The sequence below is a fragment of the Miniopterus natalensis genome, chromosome 17 (assembly GCF_054644295.1).
Source record: "Miniopterus natalensis isolate mMinNat1 chromosome 17, mMinNat1.hap1, whole genome shotgun sequence".
Classification (NCBI taxonomy): domain Eukaryota; kingdom Metazoa; phylum Chordata; class Mammalia; order Chiroptera; family Miniopteridae; genus Miniopterus; species Miniopterus natalensis.
Window position 1 is genome coordinate 20,609,927 of NC_142097.1, and position 25,894 is coordinate 20,635,820.

Below are 25,894 nucleotides of genomic sequence, written 5' to 3' on the forward strand. Positions count from 1 at the left end.
CGCAAGAGAACAGACCAAGAGCATTGTCCTTGTGAGAAAGTGAGCCAGTCTGAATGTTCCTGGACTGGGAGGGAGAAGGGGGGAGCGGCAACAAGAACTTTTAAGGTCTGACATGAGACTTTAGGTCTTTGGCGTGGTGGCTTCACCTGCCCAGCTGGGAGGAACAGAGAGGGAGGCCCAGGGACTCTGAGACCCCTCTCAACTCGGGCCACGCTTCAAGCAAATACTGTAATGTTCTTCTGGGTAATGGATTTGGGGGTGCTGGGCATAGGTCCCCTCCAGGTAGAATCCTCACGTTCCATCCTGGTAGAAGGGGACTCAGGAGCTCCAGACCTCAAGCCAGGAGTCCGCCCTGGGTCTGGAGAGTGGCTGCCAGACAGAGCTGCCCTGTCCCCACAGATGGCAGAGGCGGAAGCTGTGCAGCTGAAGGAGGAAGGGAACCGGCACTTCCAGCTGCAGGACTACAAGGCCGCGACAAAGAGCTACAGCCAGGCCCTGAAACTCACCAAGGATAAGGCCCTGCTGGCCACGCTCTATCGCAACCGGGCGGCCTGTGGCCTGAAGACGGTCTGGGGCAGGCGGGGAGGCTGGGGGCCCCGGCTGCGATGCAGGGGGGTGGAGGCAGCCCCATCGCTGGTCCCATAGGCATCGTCTGTCTTCCACCGTCCCAGCCCTCTCACCTGGACCCCTTGGGCTGGAGAAGGGCCTCTCACTGCTTTCCTAGACCCACCCCCTGACCCACTCCTCTGAGAGACAGAAATTCCCCCAGCTGGGAACCAGCCTAGGGAACTGGCATCAAGCCAGGGGCCCTTCATATGTTATTTTGTGGCATCTTAACAACAGCCCCGTGAGGCAGCTGCCGTCTGTTACGCTCACACTGCAGATAAGAATCTCAAGGCTCAGAGGGTTCAGTATCTTGCCCAAGATCTCCCAGGTAGTTAGTAGCAAAGCCTGATTCAAACCCGAGTTTGCCTGAGGCCAAAGCTCGCCCACTTTTCCGTGGCCGGCGAGGGGACCCTCCCCTGGGCCTCTGACAGCCCGCAGCTCCCAGCAAGCGCCCTCCCCTTCCCATGGGGACCCTCTCAGGCCGCCTCTGCATTGGGCCGACATTAACCAAGTCTCCTCTTTCTCTTTCTCAGGAGAGCTATGCTCAGGCGGCTTCTGATGCCTCCAGAGGTGAGCCACCCCCTTCTGCCCTTGCCCCACCCCCCTGAGCATCCCTGTTTTGTGAAGGAGGCTCTTGATACAGGAATTACAAATTGTATAAAAGCCATCCTAGCCATTGTAGGTGGGGCTTCATATGTGCCATCCATCCTTAAGTCACCTTTTTGCAAATGGAGTTACATGTCAAATATGTTGGAGCAGTTTCTTTTCTCAAGAGATTGCTCTGGAAATTTTTGTCGTGGTAATGACACCCCCCCTTTGTTGTAAATTGGGGTATCCTCATGGGGGATCCCTAGAACCAGGTCCATCAGCCCATCTACTCCCTGGGGACCCAGCTTCCTCTGGGGAGGAGGGAGGCACCTGCCTGTTCCACAAACACCAGGAGAAATAAACATAAAAAAAAAACACGTAAGTCAGCATTGGCTTAAGTGCACGATCAACACTGGAAGACTTCTCTTGGCTTCAGGTCTGTGTTGGGTTTTGATCTCCTTACTGTTCTTCTAGGAGAAACGGGGAGCCTGGAATAAGTTCAGAAGGGAGGGAACCAGCTGGAGAGGGGACTGGAAACACATCCTGTGAAGAGCAGTCAAGGGGAGTGGCAATATTTAGCTCAGAGAAGGCAACTTCCAGGTGGGATGGAGACCTGTCTTCAAATCCCTAAAAAGCAAAAGCTGTCACAAGGAAGAAAGATTGGATTTCATCTCAAGGGTTTCAGGACTGGACATAGGATAAAGGGGCAAACACAGAGAGTTATGTTTCAGGGAGGAAAAGGGAAGGGCTTTATGATGGAGCTGCCTGGCTGCCTTGAACAGGAGAAAGCTCCCCACTGCTTGAGGTATGCAAGCACCAGTTGGATGAGTGCTTGACAGGGATCATCATGTAGCAGATTCTGGAGCATCAGGAGTTGGTCAAGATGACCCTTAAACGCCATTCCATCCTTGAGGCTATGTTTTTTACTCTCTCCTTAACAAAGGGGAGCCTTGGGGCAGATAGTCCACATGGGTAGGTGATCTCAAAGGAAGAGATTGGGGGCAACGGCAGGGGAGGAAGAAAGGTGGTCTGTAGCCCAGTCCCCTAAGACCTTGCCTGTCACCCTCACTAGCCATTGATATCAACTCCTCGGATATCAAGGCTCTGTATCGGCGATGCCAGGCACTGGAGCGCCTGGGGAAGTTGGACCAGGCCTTCAAGGATGTGCAGCGCTGTGCCACCCTCGAGCCACGGAACCAGAACTTCCAGGAGACACTGAGGAGGCTCAATACTAGCATCCAGGAGAAGGTGAGCCAGACCCCTGCCCACAAGCCTTGACTACCTCCCCCCATTCTTGTCAGGGACATGTTAGAGAAGCAGGACATCAGGGCAAGGCTAGTCCTTGTGAACACATGGCACAGGCAGGTACCACAGAACAGCTGAGCAGCTGCGCCTGTCTGTGCGTGATCAGAGATGCTGTGATGCTCCTTTAAGGGTTCGAGCCAGCCAGACTAGAACATGGGCCTTTTACATTCCAGATGGAGGGTTTTTTTGTTTTTGTTTTTGTTTTTGTTTTTTACATCGCAATGTAGCATGTCTGCAACTCTTTCTCTCTTTCTAGGAGGGTAAAGGCAGCTGAGATACCTACGAATGGGGCGGGGGTACTGGTGGCAGGTAGAGTCAGGAGCCAGTAGGAACAGGAAATCTTTTCTAGGAAAATGGAGTAAAGAGGGGAGAACTTGGACCAGAGGTGAGGAATCCTGCACCTTAGTCCTGCCTTAGCTACCAATTTTTTGAGGGACCCCCTGGTGTGTCAGTTTTCCCTCTGTAGGAGCAAGAGTGTGACTGATCACTCAGCTCCTGACTCCAAGACTCAGTAACTCGTATGTGCCTGGGGCAGCCCTATGGTGGGACCCCATGCTGGATCCACTGTCCAGGGTGCATGTAGACTCGGGGCTGAAGAAATGCAAACTAAGGAGTGCTCAGAGAAAGGGCCGTGCATGAGAGACCCCTCCCTTCCCTGAGGCCAGGATGGAAACTGGAGGCAGTGTGGACCGGCACAACAAAGTAGTGGGGGTACAGAAGGAGCTGGTGAGATGGGAGATGAGGATCAGTGTGGTCACTTTATGAAAGCTTCAGAGCATTGGGGTTGGGGTTGCGACTGTGAGGGATGAGACATCTAAACATAATGGCTTTACTTGCTCGAGGAGCTACTTTAAAACTGCTTCAGGTTTCCGATCCTGGAGGTATATTTCTGTTTTAGCTCCTATTTAAATGTCTAATAGCTGTTTACTAGGCTCCATAATTGGGGTGATGATCCCTTGCCTTCCAAGACTTGCGATGACCAAATGGGAGAGGGAATGTAACTAGATTGTAAGCTTTGTTGGGGCAAGGATTTGATTCTACCCTTAGCATCTAAGCACCTACAACAATGTCTGGCACATAGTAGTTGTTCAGTAAACATTTGTTGAAATAAATGAGTGAACGAATGAATGAATGAATGACAGTGCAAGGGCTCAAAGTACACTAATATTTACTGAGCTGACTAACATGGAGCTCTGCCTGCTTCTTTCCACACTCCCTCACCCTTCCTCAGCTCCGTGTGCAGTTCTCCACAGACTCCAGGGTTCAGACGATGTTTGAGATCCTCCTGGATGAAAACAGTGAAGCTGACCGGCTGGAGAAGGTGAGTGCTGGCCTCTTTGTTTAATTAATTGAACACCTCTCTACTTTTTTAAAGCCCTTATCCATAAGCACAGATATACACAGTTTTATTTTAACTTAAGTGCGGTTAGAGTTGAACCTACTATTCTGATTCTGCTTACCTTTGTTTTTGTCCAAGTTGCTCGGTAGTTTTTTCATTTGTCTGTAACGATGGCCGTATACTTCATCAAGTTGGTCTTTATGCAAGTTACTGTGTCTTTCTTTTGAATTATAGTGTTGGGCTATGTTTCCAGGAGTAAGATTATAGGGGGAAAGAATATAAAGATGTTTTGAAGATCCAGTTCTTGAACCAGACCCTGCATTTGGCCCGTGGCCAAGGCCTCGGCAGCCAAACCCTCCTCCCCACCCTCATTTTCTCTTCCCTCTTTCAGGCTGCCAACAACCTCATTGTACTGGGCCGTGAAGAAGCAGGGGCTGAAAGGATCTTCCAGAACAACGGAGTGGCCCTGCTTCTGCAGCTTATGGACACTAAAAGGCTTCAGCTGGTGCTGGCCGCAGTGCGGACCCTGTCTGGCATGTGCAGTGGCCACCGGGCTAGGGTGAGGGCCTGGGTGTGGGGTGCTTGGCCTGAATGGCTGCCCATCCGAGGACCTGGAGGGTGACATGTGGGCAGGAGGTGCCTGGCATAAACAGACCCTGATACAGGGTCTAAAGTGTCCCCTCCAGTTTTGGTTTTATCGTTAAGTATTCAACAGAGATGGCTCCTCTGTTTTTCCTCTGAACTGGAAGTGGGTCTGTGAGAAGATAGTTATTGAAAGTCATCTGTGAGGAAGAGCTGAATGCAAAGGCTATGATAGTTTACACTTTTCATACTAATTCTTCAAAATCCAGTGTGTGCTTTATCCTCATAGCACATCTCCATGTGAAGTGGCCGCATCACAAGTGCTCCATGACTCCGTGCAGTCGGTGGCTCTTAAACCTCCGCAAAGGGGCATGGCTCGAGTCAAGGGCTTTCCCAGACCATGGGCTGTGACGCGGTGGCTCCCTGGGCTATTCCCCTTCTGCATGGGGTGGTTACCTGCAGCTCCCTAACCTGCACGGAGCTGGAGGGGAGGGGAGCGCGGCTGACTGTGGTTTGCTGGGGTCTAGGCCACGGTGATTCTCCACGCGGTCCGCATAGACCGAATCTGTAGCCTCATGGCCGTGGACGACGGAGAGATGTCTCTGGCTGTCTGCAGCCTGCTCCAGGCCATCATTGACTCTCTGTCGGGGGAGGACAAGCGGGAGCACCAAGGGAAGGAGGAGGCCCTGGTTCTAGGTAGGAGACAGTCTTCAGTTTGGGTTCGGGGGGGGGGGACAAGGGAGAGTCAGTTACCACCTCAGACTGGGAATTTCTTGTATGTGGAGGTGGCCTGGTTTTATTTTCATACTTATTTTCTGGTGATAAAACTAACAGATGCGTAGCAGCATTATGTACAGTAACTTAAAGGCAGAAGCAAATCAGGCGTCCACTGACGGACAAGTGGATAAACAAAATGTGGTGCATACATGTATATTATATATATAATGGAATATTTACTCAGCTTTAAAAAGGAAGGAAATTCTGACACATGATACGGCATGGATGAATCTCGAGGACATGATGCTAAGTGAAATAAGCCAGTCACAAAAAGACAAATACTGTACGATTCCACATACACACAGTTTCTAAAATTATCATACAGAAACAGAAAGTAGAATTGCAATTGCCAGGGATGGGGTAGGAGAAAATGAGAAGTTATTTAATGGGTACAGGGTTTCAGTTTTACCAGATGAAAAAGTTTTGGAGATAGGTGGTGGTGATAGTTGCACAACAATATGAATGTACTTAACACCACTGAATTATACGCTCAGAAATGGTTAAAATGTCAAGTTTATTTTATGTATACTTTACCACAATTTAAAAAAGGAACAGAGGCTTATTGGAGAAATTTGGGAAAATTTAGAAATGTGTAAGGATGAAAAAAACCCTGGATTACCCCTCCAGATAAACTTTTTTTCTTTTTTCTTTTTTTAAAATCTTTCCAGAGGATATTTTTCCATTGTTTTTCAGAGAAAGTGGAAGGGAGAGGGAGAGAGAGAGACATGGATTGGTTGCCTACTGCATGTGCCCTGACCAGGGCCGGGGATTGAGCCTGCAACCAGGTACGTGCCCTTGGCTGGAATCGAACCTGGGACACTTCAGTCTGTGGGCCGATGCTCTAACCACTGAGCAAAACTGGCTAGGATTTGTTTACTTGGTTGTTTTTTTAATAACCTTTCTTCTGTCCACCCATATAAATATCTATTTAACAAAATCAGAATTTGGCTATGGGTAGTTTTGTGTTTTTTCTTCACCGAGCATTCTGTTTGTATTGCATACCATTTAATATTCTTAAAAGGATTCCTTTTTACTTTAGTAATTATTAATTTTACATTTGTTTCATTCCTATATACATGCGTATGGACTCATGCTTCTTCCTGCACAACCAGGTCCTAGGCATCATTTTATTTATTTTTTTATTATTATTTTTTATAAATGTCTTTTTCGATTTCAGAGAGAGGAAGGGAGAGGGAGAGGTAGAAACATCAATGATTAGAGTCATTGATTGGCTGCCTCCTGCACCCCCCCCCCACTGGGGATCGAGCCCACAACCCAGGCATGCGCCCTGACCGGGAATTGAACTGCGATTTTCTGGATCCTAGGTCGATGCTCAACCGCTGAGCCACACCAGCCAGGCACTGTTACCTATTTTTTCTACTGGAGCATCAGTGCTTTCTCACTGATTCATAAGAGCTCTTTGTAGATTAATAATGTTAACCTTTTGGAGTCCTGGATTCTTGATATGGTTCGGACTTACTATTGTAATGGCCAGCAAGCCACGTTCCTTTTCTGCACTAGAATCATTGGAGGGTGCAAACTGGCCTCAGTTGTGTGAGTGGTGGTTACCTGGAGATGCTGGCCAGGGCACCTTGGTTTTACTCCTTGTGGCCTCTCTGGTGGGCAGCTTGGATTTCTATGTAACAAGGTGGCTGGATTCTAAACGGACAAACCCCAGTGTGCAAGTGCTTTTAAGCCTCTGGGTGTGCTGTAAGTCACATGACCAACCCAGGTCCAGTGTGGGAGGGGACTCCCCAAGAGCATGAATAATTACAGGTGTGGTTTGTTGGGGGCCACAACTTCCCTGCAAGGTAGTGAGCTATTAGCTATCTGCTAAAAATTTAATATCTTGATTTCAAGTCTATCTCCCTGTGGCATCCGCCCACCTCTGGTCCCAATTCTACCCTCTGCAGCCTTATGGAATAAGTCTGTTATCTCACCCTCATGACATATCTTTATCTGAAAACAAGCTATCACGCCCACTTATGTCTTTCCTTCCCTAGTTAAATAGCCTCATTCCTTCTTCATGCATTTATATGAAATGGTTTGGAAAGCTTTCCTTCCTGCCTGCATGTATGTCTGCCTGCCTTTGGGCTCTAACCTAGAACGACAACAAAAGTCTCCAAGTCTCAGAGGTCAGACGAGGCAGAGCAGGAAAAGGCATTTGCCTTTTGAGATTCCCAGTGGGAGGGGAGGACCAGGCATCCCAGACAGAGAGGCTTGAATTCAGGCTTCTGGCCTGTCTGAATCTGTGGGGAGTAAGATGTCTGTAAGGAGTATAAATTTCCTTTCTGAAAAGCATCGTATTAAATCAATTTATTGAAAATTACACAAAGCATCACTGGATCCCTGCCAATCATGACCTGGAATGAAGAACAGCCGTTCAAGGATGGAATGAAGCCAGTGCTCAGAGTGGCTGGAGGACCCTCAAGTGTTGTCAAGGGATTTCGCTCCCTTTTTGGGGGTGAGGTGGACAATGCTGTAGTCTCCCGGGAAATTCCAATATCACTAGATTTGGTATTTCCAGAGTCATTCTAGAAGCCTCCTCCTTTCCTGCTCCTAAGTACCTGAGGCTCTCTATTTACCCCATGTTCCCTCTTTCCTCAGACACCAAGAAGGACCTGAAGCAGATCACCAGTCACCTGCTCGACATGCTGGTCAGTAAGAAGGTGTCTGGCCAGGGCAGAGATCAGGCCCTGAACCTGCTCAATAAGAACGTCCCCAGGAAGGACCTCTCCGACCACGACAACTCACGCACCATCTATGTGGTGGATAACGGTGAGGAAGTGGGCTGGTGTGGGGCTCACCCCAGCCTTTCCACTGGGCACCAGGGCACCTTGCACTGAGCAGAAAGTGGGAGGAGTCTCCATTCCAAACCGAAAAGCCGGGGAAAAGCATTAGCGTATTAGGGTCCACTGGTGAGCTGGTGAAGATATAGGTCAAGTCTCTGAATTACGGTCCTGACCATACCCAGGAAATGTCCAAACAGGCCAAAAAACATCTGGGTGTTGTTTTCTAGCAAATGGAGGTAAGTGTTAAAGAACAAACAAGACTCTGTCAACCACAGGGTCACATTCCTGAAGTCTCATGATTGGCAAAATACTTCATAGACCTTCTAGAAGGGAGAGATAGCATCATGTGCACTTTATACAAAGCCCAGTAACAACGTTCTAGCAGATAGTCGCAGAATTTGTTAGCTCCTGGGTGTTAACCTCTCCTAAATTAACTTCTTTAGTTGTTCAGGAATCAACCCTGGCTGGGTAGATCAGTTGGTTAGAGCATCGTCCCCATATGCCAAGGTTGCAGGTTTGATCTATGGTCAGGGCACACACAAGAATCAACCAATGAAAGCATAAATACGTGGAACAACAAATTGCTGTTTCTCTCTGTCTCTCTCTCCCTTCCTTCATTTCTCTCTCTCTTTCTCTCCCTCCCTCCTTCCTCTTTCTCTAAAATCAATAAATAAAATTTTAAAAAATTGTTTCAGGAATCATATCCGTGGCTTTATAATATGCTACAATAAATTCTCTAACAGGCTTAATGACATTTAGACCATTCATTGTTCTAAAAGGTTCAAGTCAGCTTTACCTGCTAGAAGTAAATTCTATTTTGATATTGCACTTCTCTTGTTTGGTTTACACAGATCTCAGAAAAATGCCCATTAATAAATTACTCTGATGCTTAAGCCTCACCCCCAACACTTTTGCCCCAGCTCTGGTCCTCTCTGCATATGTTGCAAAGGCTGAGCAGCAGCAGCAGACCTCTCTGCATGAGGATCTAAGCCCAGCCACACAGTTTATGGTGTAGGGTGGATGGGGAGCCATATTTATTTATTCTAGGCATCAAAATGAATAGCACTAGGGTAAAAATAATATAGACTTAAAATGCTGGTGTACTAATGAAAAGCGGCAATGTTGAGGTTGTATGTTTTGCAAACTGGGCTGGGCAACTTGGGTAGGGGAGCCATCAGGATGTCAAGCCTGAAGTGAGTTTTGGGATTCAGAGAGGGGCAGAGATGAACAGAGAGGAGGTACAGAGTATTCTAGCAGAATATAAATAAGACAGATGCTCAAGCTGAGGGCAGGGATTGAAGGGAACAGTGGGAGATGAGATTGGGGAGGTGGTGGCAGGCGGAGCAGGTGCGTTTGATGGTGGTCTTTGAGAGCTGGGCTGGGGAATTTAGGTTAGTTTGTGAGGCCCCTTCCTGTGCCTCTCCAGCCCTGCCAGTGCTTTTGTATGTGTAGTAAAGTACATAGAGCATAACATTTACTGTCATGCACTGTCAGTTCCCTCTTACCACTCAGAGTTTCATGCTTTCCAGCATTTACCTTGAATGTTCCTCCTCCCACCTCCCTGTGCCACCTACGGTCTGACCAACTCCTAGCCACCTCTAAAAGCTGGCTCTAATGTCAAGCTGTCTGTTGTCCCAGAGGCAGCATAGCCTCACAGTTAACATCCTGGGCTTTGGAATCAGACATTGCTGGGAGGGTGTGGCCTCCCTGCCTCACTTACCAGCTGGTCTTGGGCAACATACTTGACTTCTCCAAGTCTTGGTTTTTTGCTTTGATAGATGAAGATAATGATTCCAAACCAGTTGGATTATTGTTAGGATTAAATGAGGTAACATGTATAAAGCTCTTGGAGTAAGTGCTCAAAATAACTTGCAATTCTTACCTTGTTGGAGCAGATCATTCCATCTGTGCTGTTACCACTCCGTGCTTACCACACCTTATTGTAATCTTTATGTCTTTCTTCCCTATTGCATTGTGAGCTCTTTGAGGTCAGGATTGTTTCTTTTCTTTCAGTACCTAAATGGTGCTCATTTATTTATTCACTAATTTACTCATTTTCAATCAATACATTAGCCTGATGGGTAATAGGAAGCCACTGAAGGTCCTTCAACAGAAGAAAATAACAATAAATAGTAAATATAGTATTCCAGATAAATAATATTTATTGAGTGATGATGATGTGTCTGGATTGGCATTAGGCAGTTTCTATAGATTATCTCATTGAGTCCTCAAACTCTATGAGGGAAGTAGTATTGTTCCCATTTTCCAAATAAAGAAACCGAGGCATGGAGAAAAGAGAATATAAAACAGTGTTTGAAGAAGGCTATGTACCAACCTATAGAATGTTAGCACTGATAGAGTCCTCTGAGATCAATTATTTTTGATTTCGTAAATGAGGAAATAGAGGCCCATAGTGGGGAGGTGAATTGCTCAGGTAGGGGCAGAGTCAGGTGTAGAGCCTGGGTCTTTTGGCCCCATTCCAATGCCCTTCACTCTGGATAAGCCATGTGCTCCCTAAAGGCAGGCTGGAGAGAAACTGGTGATAAGACAAGACTGAGTGGGGGGGGCAGATGTTTGTGAGGACAGAGCCCAGCAGGGTCTTACACTTGCCACTGCCACCTGTCCTGCAGGCCTCAGGAAGATCCTGACAGTGGTAGGGCAGGTTCCAGATCTGCCATCCTGCCTGCCCCTGACCGACAACACCCGCATGCTGGCCTCTATTCTCATCAACAAGCTCTATGATGACCTGCGCTGCGACCCAGAGCGAGATCACTTCCGCAAGATCTGTGAGGAGTACATCACGTGAGTTTCCTGGAGGCCTCAAGGGTCGGCCTCTTATTAGTTACCAAGAGCTGTGTAACAAACTACCCCCAAACTTAGCAACTCAAAACAACAATAATCATTTATCATAATAAGGCAACAATTTGGGAGTGGCTCACTGGTGGTTCTGGCTTTGGAGCTCTTGAAGTTACAGTCACATCTTGGCCTGGGCTGCAGTCATCTGAAGGCTTGACTGAGGCTGGAAGATCTGCTTCCAAGATGGCACACTCACATGGCTGGCACATTGGTGTGGGCTGTTGGCGGGAGGCCTCGATTCTTCCCTCTATGAACCTCTTCCTATATGTCAGTCCTGTCTCAGAGTGTGCTTCTTGGGGAACAAAGCCCCTGACACATCTGTTAGGTCACTTATCCTCATTGTAACTCTGTGAAGTAGTAGTATTATCCTTAGTTTCCAGATTAAGAAGCTGAGACTCAGAGAGGTTCAGAGAATTGCTTAAGGTCACCGAGCACATGAGTAATGAATCCAGGATATAAATCCAATCTGTCTGCCCCCAAATCTTACACTTTCCACCCCCGTGGGCCAGTTCTCTCACACTTTCCACCTCCCTTGCCTTCTCTTTTAGGGGCAAGTTTGACCCCCAGAACATGGACAAGAATGTGATTGCCATCCAGACAGTGTCGGGGGTCCTGCAAGGCCCCTTTGACCTGGGCAATCAGTTGCTGGGGCTGAAAGGCGTGATGGAGATGATGGTAGCGCTGTGTGGCTCTGATCGTGAGGCAGACCAGCTGGTGGCTGTGGAGGCCCTCATCCACGCCTCCACCAAGCTCAGCCGCGCCACGTTCATCATCACCAATGGAGTGTCACTGCTCAAAGAGATCTACAAGACCACCAAAAATGAGAAGATCAAGATCCGCACACTGGTGGTAAGTGGGTTCAGTACCAGACACCATGCCAGGCACCAGGGACATCAAGTTGAATGAGGTGTAGCCCCTGTCCCTGAGGAAACCACCCTCTGAGAGCACCACAGGCCCTGCAGGGCAGAATGATATGCAGGAGGCTGTGAGCACAGTTTCAGAATGGTGGACCCTGTTATTTAATCTCCAACAGCTCCATGCTTTTTTATTTCTTTTGATGTTTTCCTACCTCCCCACATTATCCTTCCCCTTTGGTAATCGCCGCTGTTGTCTATGAGTTGTTGTTGTTTTTTCGTTTAATCCCTTCACCTTTTCTGCCTCCTGCAGGCTTTTGAGTGGCGCTAACACCAATGAGCTTTACCCAGCAAGTATTTTTAGAGCAAACTCCAAAACGCCAGTTCGTTTCATTAAGCATTTTCTATGTGGCAGAGTAGAACCTGCTTCATTTTTTCCATCTTCCTTTTGCAGAAATTATTTTCATTGACCTTTTCCTCATACACATGGGTAAGGAGGATTTGAGCCATTTATCTTTTTTGTATCAATTTTTTAAAAACTAAGTTTAGCTTCTGCAGTTGAGATTTCTCTTACGGAGGAATCTTGTTTCCTAACAACAGTCCAAATTTCCTGGGCAAAAGTCTGTACATCTGAATTTGTTACCCACAGGGGAGGATTTCTCTGCCAGTGTCTGTGCTCTGACAAGTCTCAAACCACTGCAGTTTCAGATAGGTTAGTATTATCTAGTGCTGATTTTTCCAAATGGCATTCAAAACATCTGTGGGGCCAAATGGTGGAGGAAAGGGGATAAGGTAAGCACTTCCAGCTTTTGGGGCATCTGCCTTCACCTGGATGCCTCAGGGAAGGCATCTTGGAAGAGGTGACACCTGAACTGAACTTTGTCATATACATAGAGGTTTATCCAGGCAAAGAAAAAGGGGCAAAGTGTTCCAGCCACAGGGACCTGTTTGAGCAAGGCATTGTCTCCATGCTTTGGTGTCTCTGATCCTTCAAATGCCCACTGTCCCCCTCCTCCACAGGGACTCTGCAAGCTCGGCTCTGCGGGTGGCACAGACTATGGTCTCAGGCAGTTTGCTGAGGGGTCCACGGAGAAGCTGGCCAAACAGTGTCGCAAGTAAGGGGGTCCTATTTCCCCAGGCCTGCTCTCTCCTCTCCGGGGTGTGCCCTAGGATCCACCAGATTGTGAAAGGCCCCATCTGCTGCCCTGAAAGGGCTTCACTGTCCTGACCTGAGCCCTGGCGCCCTTCCCTAGCGTCCCTCCCTCCCCAATTCCAGGTGGCTGTGCAACCCATCCATAGACACCCGGACCCGGCGATGGGCAGTGGAGGGTATGGCCTACCTCACCCTGGATGCTGATGTGAAGGATGACTTTGTCCAGGACATCCCTGCCCTGCAGGCCATGTTCGAGATGGCCAAGGCAAGTACAGCCCTGACCTCGGGCCTCAGGAGAGATCTATTAGATTCAGGCTCACAGGGCCTTTGCTGAGCCTGGGAAACTGGTCCCCTGTGCCCTCATCCTGGCTGTACCCTATACTCTCTGTGTAAACCTGGATCAGTTATTTTCCTCTTTCCCACCCTCATTTTACCTGACTACAAAATGGGCTCACAGCGCTTCATGCCTTCAGAGCAGTGGAAAACAAGAGGATGATATTTTTCCCCCCCCCGGGATCCTCAGAAAGTGAGGTCTGAAGGACCAAGAGGCAGTACCAAGCCTCTTCTGGGCCCCTCTCTCCTTCCAAGTCCCCTCTCAGACTCTTTTCTCTTTTTCACCACCAAAGGGAGGACGTTTGGGAGAGTTTCCCCAGGGCCAGGCCAGAGGGTGTCTGGCCCCCCACCCCATCCCCAGGCCATCCCCATGCCAGGGAAGGTAGGCACACGATGTGAAAGGTGTTGGTCTGGACTTTTCAAAGAGGCACAAAGCAAGGGGTGTACTCAGAGGACTCCCATCCACGCTTGCAGGGGTGCTGCTGAGGGTGGGCCCTATGGCTGCCGAGCCAGCCCCTTGCCCTCTGTGCCACTTGTACTTCTCTGAGCTGAACTGGATCAGCCACACACTTGGCCCAAACCAACCTATGGCATGCGAGGGAGCCATCTTGGAAGCAGAAGTTTGATCTAAAGTTTCCTTTCTGCCTTTTCCCTCCTATCCCCTCTACCCCGTGCCTCCAGACCTCTGACAAGACCATCCTGTACTCGGTGGCCACCGTCCTCGTGAACTGCACCAACAGCTACGACGTCAAGGAGGTCATTCCCGAGCTTGTACAGCTCGCCAAGTTCTCCAAGCAGCATGTGCCCGAGGAGCACCCCAAGGTGGGGATGGGGACAGCGTGGGAGGGGGTCTGTGCCATCAGAGAGGTGGAAAGGAAAGATAGTGATGTCAGGGTGCTGTGTGGGTGTGTTTGGGAGAATTTGGCGTAAGGTAAACTGAATTGGATATTGGTAAGTTTCTCCCACTAGGTGGTGCTCATGTTTTTCTTAGTTTTATTGTTCGAGCTTGGCGAGGGTGGAAGGGGGAGGGAGGTAAGGAACCCAACAATTTGTAATTTGAGAAAGATGGACATTTTGCAATTTGTGTTGTTGATTTCATGGACAACAGACAATTGCATGTTATGTTCCCCACACATAGAAATTTTATTTTCTGGGATATCTTGATTTGGGGATATGGGTGCTAAGTAGGAAAAATGAGAGGAGGGACATGGATCAGCAGTAGCCAAGATGTCACAAATCCCCTTGGGGCACTTCCCAAATGATTCCCTGCTCACAAAGGTATACTTTACATATGGTTTGCATATGAATATATATGCATTATATTATTATATATACCCCCCCCCCAGTAAAACATGTAGATTTTTTTAAATGATCAAAGTAACCACATTGCAACACAAAAAGGTGGAGAATAGGGAAAAGAAATGAACCACTCACAGTAACATCATTTCCCCATGACCACACTTGGCACTGGGGTATGTTACTTTACCTACCAGAGGCTTTTTTTGTTTATGCACCGTTTCCCTTTTCATAGTTATAATCAGAATGTACATATTTTGTACTCAATTTGGGAAAATGCTTTATGTGTTTTCTCATGGCCGTGTCATTCTCTGAATCATTTTTCAAAGCTGCGTAGTATTTCGTGCAGGCAAGAATGTACAGCATGTGTTGCTCCTGTAAAGTTCAAACGTGGCTTCTAGAGATTGCCTATGACTGTCAGTCTCTCCCCAGCTACTCTGAGGCTTATCTGTCAAGACTCTTCAACCCTGGGGCTGACTTTGGGTTTCCAGCAAAACCCAGTCCATTGTTATGTCAGCTTTATCTGTTCCCTGTCCCCTCTCACTCCTGCCTACAACCCCTAACCCTTCTACCTGCCACATACCCTAATGGAAAGCCAACCGTTTGCAAAAAAACAAACATATGGGTCATCTAGTGTTTCGGATTATCATTCTTTCATTTCACTCCTCTGTGAATGCAGAGTCTTTGGGATTGATTGCCTGGTCCTATCAGCTACTCAGACTCTGTACTGGGAGGGGGGTCGGCAAGGAAGAGGGGGAGTTGTTCTGACATTCACAATAGCAGAACATGCTGTAACCCCCTTGGCTGTTGTTTGGACAAAGGGAATCTAGAGGAGTGTATTAGTTTCCTATTACTGTTATAACAAATTGCCACAAATATCATCGCCTCAAATAGCACAAATTTATTATCTTCCGGTTCTGGAGGTCTGAAATCCAAATATCAGTCTCACTGGTCAAAGTCAAGGAATCAGTAGGACAGGTTACTTCTGGAGGCTCTGAGGGCGCAATCTGTTTTCTTGTCTTTTTCAGCTTCTGAAAGCCACCTTCCTTGGTTCGTGACCTTGAATTACTTCAACCCTTTGCTTCTGCGGTCACATGTCCTACTAACTCTGACCCTTCTGCCTCCCTCTTACAAAGCCCCTGGTGATTATATTGGGCCTACCTGGATAATCCAGGATTATCTCCCCAGCTCAAGATCCCTAACTTAATCATATCTGCAAAGTCCCTTGTGCCATGTAAGGTAACATATTCACAGGGTCTGGGGACTAGGACATGGACACCTTTGGAGGCCATTATTCAACGTACCATGAGAAGTCAGAAATGCACCGTCTAAGTACCAATACAGATTGGCCCGTTCCCCATTGTCACCCTTTTGTCTCCCCAGGACAAGAAAGACTTCATAGACATGCGGGTGAGGCGACTCTTGAAGGCCGGGGTCATCTCTGCGCTGGCCTGCATGGTGAAAGCAGACAGTGCCATCCTCACTGACCAGACCAAAGAGTTGCTGGCCAGGTGCAGCTGCAGTAGGCCAGGGCTGGGGTCTGAGGGCACGGAGGCAGGGGGCTAGGCATGGAGAGAGAAATGGCAGGGAGTAAATAAGGGAATGAGCCATTGGGGGTCCTGGAGAGGAGCTTAAAGGGAATCGACATTGAAAAGTGACATGGAGGGACAGGTCATCACAAGTAGAAGTATGCATCAAGAGGAAAGAGGTCACTCTCTGTCTGGTTCCCTGGTTCCCAGGTTTTGTGTGGGACCTGCTATTTCAGAGATGAAAGGCACAGTGTTTGTGCAACCTGGTGGGGGAGGCAGACAGGCTCACAGGACAATACAATGCAGCAGGTTCCATGATGGGGGAAAGACAGAGCATTGGTTGGAGCACAGCAGTGGCACCCAACCAGCCAGCCTGGAGGGTGGGAGGGTGGGCAGCCAGAAAGGCCTCCTGGAAGATGTGACAACTAAAGGGAGTCCTGAAGGAACAAAAGGAGTCACTCAACTGTAGGGGAGGGAAGGGTTCCTGGTGGAGGGAACAGCATATGCAAACACAGCACAGATGGAGGAAGAATGAGTGTATTTGGGGTTCTCCTGCAATATGTCTGGAGCATGGAGTGCATAGGAGGGAGCAGTGCTAGGTAAGACCAGAGAGGGAGACAAGGGCCCAGTCACAGAGGTCCTGGGGTGTGTAGATGTTGAAGTGTTTCTCCTGGTTGGTGGGCAGCAAGGAGCCATTTGTTGTCCCCCTAAATAAGGATGAGGTGGCTCTTTGCAGCCTCGCTTGGCCTCACTTCCTTCCCAGACACTTATGTTCTGGGTGGTACCTTCCCAAGGTGCACATGCGCGCTGGTGGGGCTTCCCAGGGCTTCCCCGGGCCGACTGGCCGGCCTGCTGATGCCTGGGAAGGGTGTGCTGGTGCATTAAATGTCCTTATCCTTACCCCACAGGGTATTCCTGGCACTGTGCGACAACCCAAAGGACCGAGGCGCCATTGTGGCTCAAGGTGGTGGCAAGGTAATTGAGCAGGATACGGTTCTTGCCATTGTAGAAGGTGCTCTACTGGGGAGGAGCACACGTGTGTGTGTGTGTGTGTGTGTGTGTGTGTGCACGTACACATGCACAATCTTTGCCTGGCTCAAGAATCATGTACCCCCTGTCCCAACCCGACCCCCTGGAATATGGTCATTCAGGTAACTGCTGTCTATGCTCATGGCCCCAATCCAACTTCTGCCTGATTCTATGATGTGTCGTGGGACTTACTGTGGAATCCCATCTGTCCTCCTGGCTGCTGGAGGGAAGCATGGTGCAGAAACAAAAACTGGGCACTTTGCTACACAAGACTTGTCCTTGAGTCCTTGCTTGTCCCCTTGTCAGTTGCATAGCTTTGTGCAAATTGCTTAATCTCCCTGAGCCACAGTTTCCTCATCTGTAAAATGGAAGGGTGAGGTTGGAATCACACACTTGCACAAAGTATTGGCTCATAGTAGGTGCTCAGTAAATGGCTGCCGTTATGATTAGGTTTGACTTAGGCAGAAAGTAAAAAATCCATGGATTGATCTATTTATGTTATTTTTCTAAACAGATAACTCATAACTGAAGCAGTTTATTTTCGTTTTTTTATTTGTGTTTATTGATGAGAGAGAGAAACATTGATTTGTTGTTCCACTAATTTATGCGCTCATTGGTTGATTCTTGTATGTGCCCTGACCAGGGATCAAACTCGCAACCTTGGAGTATTGGGACAACGCCCTAACCAACTGAGCTACCAGGCCAGGGCGATCTGTTTATTTTTCTGAAAACCAAATGAATGTTTAGACGGTAGGAGAGTGGGGATGAATCCTTGAGGTGCACTGGGAACCAGAGGGAGTGAATCTGTGATTAATTATTTAATTGTTTTCCATGATGCTCAAGAATTGATTATATCGCAGAGTCTTCCTGTACTTCTGATGGAACGGACAGACAGCAGCTGGAGAGAGGGTGGGGAGAGGGGCCTCTGGATGTCTGTGACCCAGGAATGACTGTGCCCTTTCTTGCAGGCCCTGATTCCCCTGGCTTTGGAGGGCACAGACGTGGGAAAGGTGAAGGCAGCCCATGCCCTAGCAAAGATCGCTGCTGTCTCCAATCCGGACATCGCCTTCCCTGGGGAGCGGGTGGGTGTTTGGGTGGATGGGATGGGGCAATGGGAAGTGTCTCCTCTGCTCCTAGGGGCCTTTCTTCCTGTCACCCTGCTCCTGGCTTGGGAGGGGGCATGGTACTCTCACAGAGAGGGCAATGAATTGGAGGTGCCTGGCTTCCAGACCTAGCTCTGCCTATGACAAACAAGGCTGTCCTCTCAGGAACTCATCAAATCTGCAAAATAAAGGAAATGATCCTGCCTTTCAGGATCATCGTTAAGGTCAAATCAGACCAATGGGTGGGCAAGTGCTTTGGAGATGCTAAATCTGGACACCTATAAATGTCAGGAACTGGGGGATCATGGTCTCCACCTGACCAGCTCCTCAACCCCTCCCCACAGGTATATGAGGTGGTGCGGCCCCTTGTGAGACTCCTGGACACACAGAGGGATGGGCTGCAGAATTATGAGGCTCTCCTGGCCCTCACCAACCTGTCTGGGCGGAATGACAAACTCCGGTGAGTGGGGTATGGAGGGAAAAGTAGTGTAGAGAGGTGTCCCATGAAGTGTTCGGTTGAATTTCATGAATACTGTGTACAAAAACTGCTCTCCTCCAAGGACAGGATCAAAGGCAGTGGGAAGAAACACAGCGGGAGGGATTTGAATTAGCACTTGGAAAAACCACAAGGTGAATGCACAAGGCAGAGGAGACTGAAAATACTTCTTTCTGAAGTTGTAAAAAGATGCCCAGGGGGATGGGAGGGGAAAATGTACAGTATATTCCTTCTCAGAAGCGGGAGATGGTTGAGATTCTTTTGCTACCAAGTGGCAGAAAACTCAGCTCCAACTGGTTTATGCATAAAGGGAATTTACCGGCTCATGTAAATAAAGTCTGGGGTACTCCGGATTCATGTGCAGCTTCATGCAGGGGTTACAAAGCTGTCCTGAGGCCTGGTTCTCTGCACCTCTACTGTCTGTTGTCTTAACTCTTCAGATGGCCTTTGCCCCTCTCTCATAGTCACAAGGCTTCTTCATAATATCCAGTAGGAAAGAGAGAAAAAGAGAATTTCTGTTCCCCAGCAATAATACAAAAGCATCTCCAGCCCTGGCCAGGTGGCTCAGTTGGGTGGAGCATTGTCCTGCACACCAAAAGGTTTGATCCCTGGCCAAGGCACAAATGGGAGGCAACTGATCGATGTTCCTCTCTGACATCAATGTTTCTCTCTCTCCCTTCCTCTCTTTCTAAAATCAATAAATATATACTTGGGTGAGGCTAGAAAAGAAGAAAAAAAAAAAGAATCTCCTGCTAGGTGACATTTTCACCCTGGAACCCATCACTGTGGCCAGGATGCTATGCTATGTCATTCAGTTTATGCCCACTGGTGCCCCTTCTGGAGCTGGAGACAGGATTAATGCCACAGAAACCATGCTCTCCAAGGATGTGGGAGGGACATCACTAGGATGGGGAAAGGGCACCTGGGTGGCCAAAACCCTCAAATGGTCACGATGGAGAACTCAGTGGCCTCTCTTCCGCCACTCCTCCCACCATAGGCAGAAGATCTTTAAGGAGAAGGCCTTGCCAGACATCGAGAACTACATGTTTGAGAATCATGACCAGCTGCGGCAGGCAGCCACCGAGTGCATGTGTAACATGGTGTTGAACAAGGAGGTGAGGGGGCTCAGCATGGGGACAGGGAATGATGGATGCATGGAGAGTCAGGTCATAGGCCAGGGCCTGGTGAGAGATTGGAGGCAGTTACAATGGTACTAAGATAGCATTATATATATATATGGAAGAAATGCAAAAACAGTTACAATTTTAGGATATTTTAAATGTTAACATGAATGAACTATTGCCATTTCCATAGAAACTGCCTTGCACTATAACTGTGTGCTTCACAGAATCATCACAGGATTTATATAACAATATAATGAATTCAGAACATGTCAATGGCCTCATGGTCCAGTAATGGGATAAATTGTAACCATGTGATGAATGCATGTCTTCTCCATTCCATCCTGTTAGAGTATTTTGCTGTGCCTGTAGGCATAACTTCATCAGAGGTAACAACAGGGTAGGTGTAAATCTGAGGTTCCTCATGAACATGGAGACCAGGCCAGCTGGCCCTCCTGGGCACTCATGGAGGGCCTAGTGTGAGATGCACTTTGTTTCTCCTTAAGTCTCAGATCTTCTCACTGTTTTAGGAGGAAAACTCGACCCAGAAAGCCTGTTAAAGTCAAAAGATATAAAGCTTCTAGGGCCTGCCAGGGAGCTGGCCTAAGGCTGGGCTGGGGGCATGGCAGCCATGTGGGAGAAGAGGGTATGTCCAAGGGGAAAGGGGAGGGGAAGAGCAACGGGAAGGGGCAGCAGCCTTCCCTGTGGGAGCACCAACTACAACAAAATAAAAATATACAGTGGTCCTAACAGGATAGTTCATTTCTCACTCGTATCATTTCTCGCTCACATTTGGATCAGGCGGCTCGCCTCCAAGCAGTGACTCAGGGATCCAGGCTTCTCTGATCATCAAGAACTGTCTACTCCTCTGCCACCTTGGGAGTGGCCTCTATTCAGATGGTGAATGAGGAGAGAGACCATGGGAGAGGCCCCTACCATGGTAGCCTGGAAGTGACACACATCACTTTCCACTCACATTCTATTGCTGAGAACTAGTCATAACCACATCTAGGTGCAAGTGGTGGGGGAACGTACTCCTTTTGGGGTAGCTACTTCCCATTCACAACTGTGTCCCATGAGAGGGGACCACACTGACTATCTCTGCCATACTCTCACTTCTGAGGACCGCTGATCCAGCTTCAGAGACACACAGGTGGAGGGTCATAACTTGGGCAGCTGTGATCTTTGACTCCTTTTGGAGCAGCTTTCCTTTGAGCGGTTCACCTATGCCACCTTTAACCTTCACTCTGCTAATCAGGGAAGACTTCCTGGGAGAGGCGGTATAGGTGAACTGCTTAAAGGAATGCCCTGAGAGATCCTGGGTTAGGGACCGTGGCTTCAGGTGCATCTTTCTGTCCCAGGCTGGGCAGGTGAGGGCATTTTTCTCTGAGTCATGTACCTTCCTCCCATAGGTACAGGAGAGGTTCCTGGCTGACGGGAATGACAGGCTGAAGCTGGTGGTACTGCTCTGTGGGGAGGATGATGACAAGGTACAGAATGCAGCCGCAGGGGCCCTGGCCATGCTGACAGCTGCACATAAGAAACTGTGCCTCAAGATGACCCAAGTGGTAAGAGTGGGCCCCGGTGGCCTGAAAGGGGGGCAGGCTCTAGGGAATACGTCCACACCCAGACCACACGGACCTGTATGATCCTCTGGGGAAGGCCCTGCCCCTTGGAACCACTCCCAGCCCTTACCACCTAAGGAGAGGAGAGTCTGTACTATTAGACCCCTTATATTATTTGAACTTGCTGCATTTCCCAGTTCAAATCTCTCCCACTGTAGTTTTACCCATTGCCTTTGGTGGTGCTTGTAACTCATTACTTAATAATAACAACAACAACATTAAGTACTGCTGTGAAGCTTCAAGCTCCCCAGGAGCAGCATGGACGTGGCTGGTGTATCCTGGGGATCTGCCTTAAGAGGACATGATGTTCAGCTCCTTTGGTGGCTCTGTGACCATCGAAGCAGGGTATAATGAAAGGGATATTTAGATAGTCATGAACATGGGGGTGCAGATGACACTTTACTTCGCCAAACTGAACTTTGTTCATGGCCATCATTTCCACTGATGCAGAAAAATGTGAACACTCCAATTCAGATGCACTCAAGTCCACTTTAAAGGCAAAGTCTTTTAGGTGCTCAGTTCCAGGGTGTGTGTGTGTGTGTGTGTGTGTGTGTGTGTGTGTGTGTGTGTGTGTGTGTGTGTGTGTGTGTGTGTGTGTTTTCTCTGAAGTCCGCAGTGCTCATGCTGTTCTGGCACCAGGGGAGGGGTGTCTGCCAGATGTAGCTTATCCTGCTTGGTTCTTGGACTCAGCAGTTTCCCTAAGGCAAGCTTCTCAAAACTGCAAGGTGTGCAAGAGTCACCTGGAGGGCTGGTTAAATACTTTCCCCAGATATTCTGGTTCAGTATCCAGGGTGGGGTGCTTCCAGCCTGGGGACCACACTGAAACTGCTGCCCTAAGCAGCCTCTGCTGAAGTAACTGGTCACACAGCTCCTACTGACAGTCCCCCTGCAGGGCACTCTGTGACTCTTCCACCTACTGGGTTCCAGGTGTTGCTCTAAGTCATTCATGGAATCCTTCCCCAAACTCTGTGCAGTGGGCCTGATGATTATTATCCCTATTTTACTGATGAGGAAACTGAGTGCAGAAAAGGAGCCCAAGGCCACACAGCTAGTTAACTGGGAAGGAATTGGCATCCTTTAGGGTTGCCGACCCACTCCTGGCCACTTCTCCCTTTTTCCCAAGGGGCTCAGAAATACTGGCTGCGTTCCTGTCCCCACAGTGGCATCCTGTGGACTCTTTGAAGCTGGCCAGACCCATCTTTTGTACAATCTTGGGGACTTGTTGGATGCTGGACCTCTCTACAGTCTCACACCTGCAGGAATATGCCCTGGGAAGCCAGGCAACAGATTTTTCTGCTGGGATCCTATCCCAATAGGATCATCACCCTTCCTTTAGGCCCCAGTGACTCCTCCCAGGGAGTACCTGACCCATTATCAACCCATCAGCATTAAATCTTTCCCTGAACCCTAGCTGAACTTTCATTTCTTTTCTTTGTGGTAGGAGACTCAATGTAGAGTTTACAAAAATCTGCCCAGAATCTCAGAAGCCAATAATTCACTCTTTCTTCCCCTCCGTCGTCTCCCCATCTGAAAGCAGTGCGTGTAGAAAGCTATCCCGTTTACTAATAGAGGGTGAGGGAAACAGGTACAAGGAAGCAAAGAGGAAATCTTTGGATTAGTGTCTAAAATCATCATCCCCGTCTCCTCTCACTTGTTGGGCTCTCACTATGCCCCAGCTCCCATGCTAGGCTCTTTCCATGCACCATCTTGCTAAATCATCGCAATGTTAAGATAGGCATCACAGATGATAGATGAGGCTCCTGAGGCTTGCGGAGGTTAAATAATTTAGCCGAGGTCGTACGATTGGTAAGTGGCCGAGCTGGGACCTGAACACTGGTGTCTCTGACTCCAGGACCCATGCTGGTAACTATTCTCCTCTGCTGCCCATGAGTGTCTGTTGAATGATTAAGAGCCACGTCTCCTGGGTCTATTCTCAGCTCCATCTCTGTCTCCTGGGGGGATCAGAGTGGTCTAGAGTCCCGTCTTCCCCCTGCACAACGGTTGGGCTGCTTCACACCTGAGAATGGAAGAGAGACAGGGAGGAGGGATGGAAGAGACGGTAGACTCCAACTCTAGGGAAGGTGAAGTCAGGGCTGGTGGAGTGCATACCTAGAGCTCATGTCTCAAGGGGCACCAGGAGAGCAGAAACAGGTACTGACCATGTGTCCGGGGTTAGAATCCTCCTCTTTGAAACCCTCCATCCTCATTTTGCTCAGACATGCAGCGAGCATGCTTTAAAAAATGAATGGGTGGGTAGATGTTTATTTTCTACTATTTCCAGACGTGTGACCATAGATAGCTAAGTTACTTCCCCTCCCTGGATCTTAGTCCCTCCACTTGTAAAACGAAAGGGATTGGATTATTTCAAGTTCCTTCTAGTTCTCCAATTCCCGCCCTGGCTCTGGTAAGATGGGCATCAGCCATTTAGTCCCAAGGGGCCCAGGTAGGCATATGCTGAGTCCCCCACACACATAACCAGATGCCTGCTTGACCTTCCAGAGCCCAGAATGTGGGCGTGGCCAATGCCTTCTGTGTCTCTTGTCCCAAATCTCTTCTCTCTGTCCACCCACTGATTCCTCCAATCCTTCCTTATCCACCTTCCCCCCTCCAGACAACTCAGTGGTTGGAGATCCTACAGCGGCTCTGCCTGCATGACCGGCTGTCTGTCCAGCACCGGGGCCTGGTCATTGCCTACAACCTGCTGCAGGCCGATGCTGAGCTGGCCAAGAAGTTGGTGGAGAGTGAGCTGCTGGAGATCCTGACCGTGGTGGGCAAACAGGAACCAGACGAGAAGAAGGCAGCAGTGGTTCAGACAGCTCGGGAATGTCTCATCAAGTGTATGGATTATGGCTTCATTAAACCAGTGTCTTAGATAGGAGGCCACCAGGATGCTGGGCTGATCCTACACTGTGCAGAGTCCTGAGGTGGGAACTCCTGGAGTGTCAGTTCAGTTAGGGATCATAGCAGTGACAATGAAGTCTCCATGTAAAACAATACTTGGTTGTTCCCTGAGTTGTAAATCTTCCCCTTAGCCCAAAGTTTGTCTGTTTCATTGGCTCTCTTGCTCCCTGCCTCCCTATATCTGTCATGTTCTAGAAATTTCTAGGATAATTTTTATCTGTAATTTGGAAGACAGGTTGGATAATTCTTTCTGTACCCATTCCAAAGGCCAGGATAATGGGCTGAAGTTCTCTATATATTTGGAAAGTGAATTGTGTGGTAAGGTAGGACCTCACAGGCGTGTGAATATAAAGGTTAGTGCTATTGTATCTGGATGTTGATCTGTGCTGATTTTCATATTCTTTCTCCCGTACTGGTTGAATAAGGCTGCTGCCTAGAACTGTGTGTTTTAGTTGCAGTGCCCTGTCCAAGGCCCATATCACATCCCATCCTTCAACTCTAATGGAAATACAGTTCATATTCAACAGTGTGACATTTTTCGTAATTTGCTTGGATAAATCTTCCAAGCAAGAAGAACATGATGAATATAAATAAGATCAATTCAGAGTACTTTAAGAAAACAATTTCATTGGTTCATATATCTTGTCTATCCAGGAAAAGGTCTGATAATGTTAGATCCAGGATTCAAATGTTGTCACCAACATTATTGTCTGTGTAGGTGTCTTTATCTCTCTCTCTCATCTCTTGGTTTTGATTTCCTCTGGGTTAACCTTGTTTTCTCTCCATGTGGTAGAAGAGAGAGTCCACAGAAGTTCCAAGTTTATATAGTTATTATAGTTCGTGGAATGAAAGAGAAGAGAGAGGACCGTTCTCAACCCAGCAAAATTCCCAGGGATGACTCTGATATATGTAGCTTCCATCACATTTCCATTTATCACATTGACAGAAAGAAGACGAAAAATGATATGATTATATCAATAGATGCAGGAAAAACACTTGATAAAATTAAACAACTAATGATAAAATTTTTCAGTAAACTGAAAATAGGAGACTTCCTTGGGTTAATAAAGATTATCTGTATTAAAATCTATGGCCAACATCATATTTGATGATCTCTCTGAGATTATGAATGAGATAGCAATACTTGCTATTATCAACTCTATTTGGCTTTGTACTGGAGGTTCTAGCTACTGCAATAACATAAGAAAAGGAAATGAAAAGCATGAAGATTGAAAACCAAGAAGTAAAACTTTCAAATTATTCACACATCAGGATTATCCATGTATACAATAGGAAATAAATATACAGATAAACTCTCAGAAATAGTAAGTGAATTTAGATAAAAGGTCAATTTATAAAAATCAGTTGCTTTTCTGTATACCTGTAACAATTAGGAAATTAAAATTTAATTGCCATTTATAATAACATAGAACATATAAAATACCTAGGAATAAATCATGTGCAAGATTTTGAAGGGCTTTACATAGAAAACTATAAAATATTATTGAGGTAAAAAAAGAAATCCTACATAAATGAGAAACTACCATGTTCATGGATTGGATGGCTCGACATTCTAGAGATACAAGTTCTCCCCAAACAGACATATAGA

At 47.9% G+C, this 25,894-nt stretch overlaps 1 protein-coding gene across 1 annotated transcript; it reads left to right on the forward strand.

Moving 5' to 3' along the window:
* Nucleotides 1-399: 399 nt before the first annotated feature.
* On the forward strand, nt 400-24,653 carry UNC45B (unc-45 myosin chaperone B). Its single transcript, XM_016207035.2, has 19 exons — nt 400-567; nt 1,140-1,176; nt 2,267-2,442; nt 3,731-3,820; nt 4,230-4,397; nt 4,948-5,116; nt 7,805-7,975; nt 10,620-10,791; nt 11,394-11,694; nt 12,720-12,814; nt 12,976-13,117; nt 13,867-14,007; nt 15,865-15,992; nt 16,919-16,985; nt 18,008-18,121; nt 18,487-18,602; nt 19,636-19,753; nt 21,172-21,327; nt 23,996-24,653. The coding sequence occupies exons 1-19, from the start codon at nt 400-402 to the stop codon at nt 24,254-24,256; spliced, it is 2,790 nt and encodes a 929-aa protein (XP_016062521.2). The 3' UTR covers nt 24,257-24,653.
* The last annotated feature ends 1,241 nt before the right edge of the window (nt 24,654-25,894 follow it).